The sequence below is a fragment of the Odontomachus brunneus genome, unplaced genomic scaffold, assembly GCF_010583005.1.
Source record: "Odontomachus brunneus isolate Ranch 3 - 2012 unplaced genomic scaffold, Obru_v1 Obru_scaffold_220, whole genome shotgun sequence".
Lineage (NCBI taxonomy): Eukaryota > Metazoa > Arthropoda > Insecta > Hymenoptera > Formicidae > Odontomachus > Odontomachus brunneus.
Genome location: NW_022639670.1, coordinates 445244 through 447865, shown reverse-complemented (window position 1 = coordinate 447865; position 2622 = coordinate 445244). Strand labels below are relative to the sequence as shown.

Below are 2622 nucleotides of genomic sequence, written 5' to 3'. Positions count from 1 at the left end.
GGGGGGAGAGAGAGGGGGGGAGAGAGAGAGAGAGAGAGAGAGAGAGAGAGAGAGAGAGAGAGACGGAGGTCCATGCGTTAGGTTAAGTTAGGTTAAGGTAGGTTAAGTTAAATATATAAGCTAGAGCGGTTCTCCGGGTGACCCTGGGCGACAGCAGAGGTAGGGCACTCGAGGAGGTTTTAGTCGGTGTGAGTCCGACATAACCCCGGCCTTATCCCAGTAAGATCGGGGTATGCATAACGCATTTCCTCCCCGTCAAAAAAAAAAAAATAATATATATATATATAAGCTAGACATAAGTTAGTTGTAAGAATTAGATGTAAATTTAGTTGTAAGAAGTAGGGTGCGGAATGGGTGCGGAATGGGTGCGGAATGGGTGCTTATGTGTGTGGGTAGCGTGGGGAAGAATTTTAAAATGAATTTTGTAACCCCATACTGGGAAACAATAAAGGATATACATTAATAATATTAGTGATTTTAATAGTGTGATATTTTACAATGCTGAGAAAAAAAATTTGGAGATCTTGGAGAAAAACAAATTAATAATTAATTAAAATACAACGCAAATGTATGAAATAAGAATAATAAACGTCAAAAAACTTTTTGGATCAACCTTGTAAAAATTTTTAGTCAGCTGATCAGAAGTTCATACAGAATTTTATAGAACATCTAAAGAATTGAAAAAATAAATTTCCGAAGAATTATCCGAGTTTAATTTATTCTAAAGTATTCCTCAGAAATTTATTATCAAACGATAATAGTCGCGAAGCCAAGTGCAAGCGCAAGCAATGGGCTCGCGGCCGACCGTGTATACTTACGCGACTTTAGTTGAACACAAGCACGATTCCTCATTCGACTATAACGGTTGAACGGATGAGATTCTGGATGGACTTAATTATATAGTTAACTTATAGTTAACTTCTTAGTTAGCTTTTTCTTGCATTTTCTTGAAGTACTAAAAAGTACTAAAAAGTTTATAAAAAATCCTGATAAATTCCCGGAGCTCTATGAGAAAAAAATAAACAATTTTTATCTCTTGCCATTTTCTGGTAAAGTTGGCAAAATTTGAATAAAAAATTATTAAAACCAATAATTTTGTAGATATTTCTAAATATCTTAGAAAATGAAGGTCGTACGAAAAATTCGTCCAAACAAAAGTTGTTAGTTTTTTTACGAAGAATAAAATTAATATTTCTATTTAGAATGTAAAGTTGACTTTCGAATAACCTTCAAAATGAGCTCAGAGGTCAAAGTCAAAGTCACCTCTACACTGAAAAAATTAATTTTTTAATTGCTACCAAAATGTTTGGTACACATGTTTTAGTTGACGACATAAAATGTTTTACTTATGCTAACCAAATGTGTTATAGAAAGAATAAAATTCAAAAATTTGTTTAGTTGCGCAACCAAATTATTTGCTTAGTTTCTTCAACAGAAAATTTGTAATTAAACAAAAATATTCTATTCTATTATATATACCTCACTATTGCCATTCGCTACTATTGTTCAATTACCATGTGTGTGTGTGTATGTGTATATAATTTCTATATATATATATTTATGTGTGTGTGTGTAAAAGTATAATACATATAATATAATATAATATTTTTTTTAATTATAAATTATATATATATATATATATATATATATAAATTACACACACACACGCACACACACACACACACACATACACATATACATACACACAGTAATATTGAACAATAATAGCGAATGGCAATAGTGAGGTTTATATACGCCTGCTTCGGCTGCGTTCCACTTGTGATCGCAATGCTCATGAGCATTACCTATCTTTGTTTTCGATAAAAAAACAGAAGAAATTCCACAAGCGTTGCGATCGCCAATGGGATGTATATCATTAAGTAAGTTTATGGTCATTGTCGAAAGAGATCTAGTCAATATCAATTGAGAGTGTTCAAGAAAGATGTTATTCTAATCATAAAAATTACGTGTGTTGAATTTTTCCTGACTTTAAAAGTGAATACAGTCAAACCTTGCGCTAGAGGACCCCGCGCGCGTTTGAGAAATCAATCCCCTCCACGCGCATGAAGTCCATTGGCGCTTAAAGTTAGCAACTAAGGTTAGGAACATTACGACTGACGCAACCCTTATAGAAATATCATACTAAGAATCATTGATAATTATTTATTTTCAATATCAAAAATACTGGATAATAAGTAATTATCAATGATTCTTAGTATGACATTTCTATAAGGGAATAGCCCCATACAGTCTCTTAACGCGAGATTCTGCAGTAATAAGTGATATGTGTGAAGTGTGTGATACAGATATAAGTATGAAGTGATAATGGCTGACGAAGAATTCATTCGTACAATGCTAAATGAGTGGAAATTGTCCAAATGGTATCATCGATTTATTGGTAAGTACAATATAGCATATATTGATATCTCGCTTTTCACACAGCATGCATATTCATGCTTTAGGTTCATGCTTGGGTTTAGTTTCCCTTATAGAAATGTCATACTAAGAATCATTGATAATTACTTATTATCCAGTATTTTTAATACTGAAAATAAGTAATTATCAATGATTCTTAGTATGATATTTCTATAAGGGTTAGACAACCATATTTACGTCCCAATA

General features: G+C 32.5%; 1 protein-coding gene across 1 annotated transcript in view; it reads left to right on the top strand.

Moving 5' to 3' along the window:
- Nucleotides 1-2325: 2325 nt before the first annotated feature.
- Nucleotides 2326-2622, top strand: part of LOC116852376 — an 8355-nt gene continuing 8058 nt past the window's right edge. The window contains exon 1 of the mRNA XM_032832657.1: nt 2326-2398. Within this exon, the coding sequence (XP_032688548.1) occupies nt 2326-2398 (73 nt within the window). The remainder of the gene's footprint in view (nt 2399-2622) is intronic.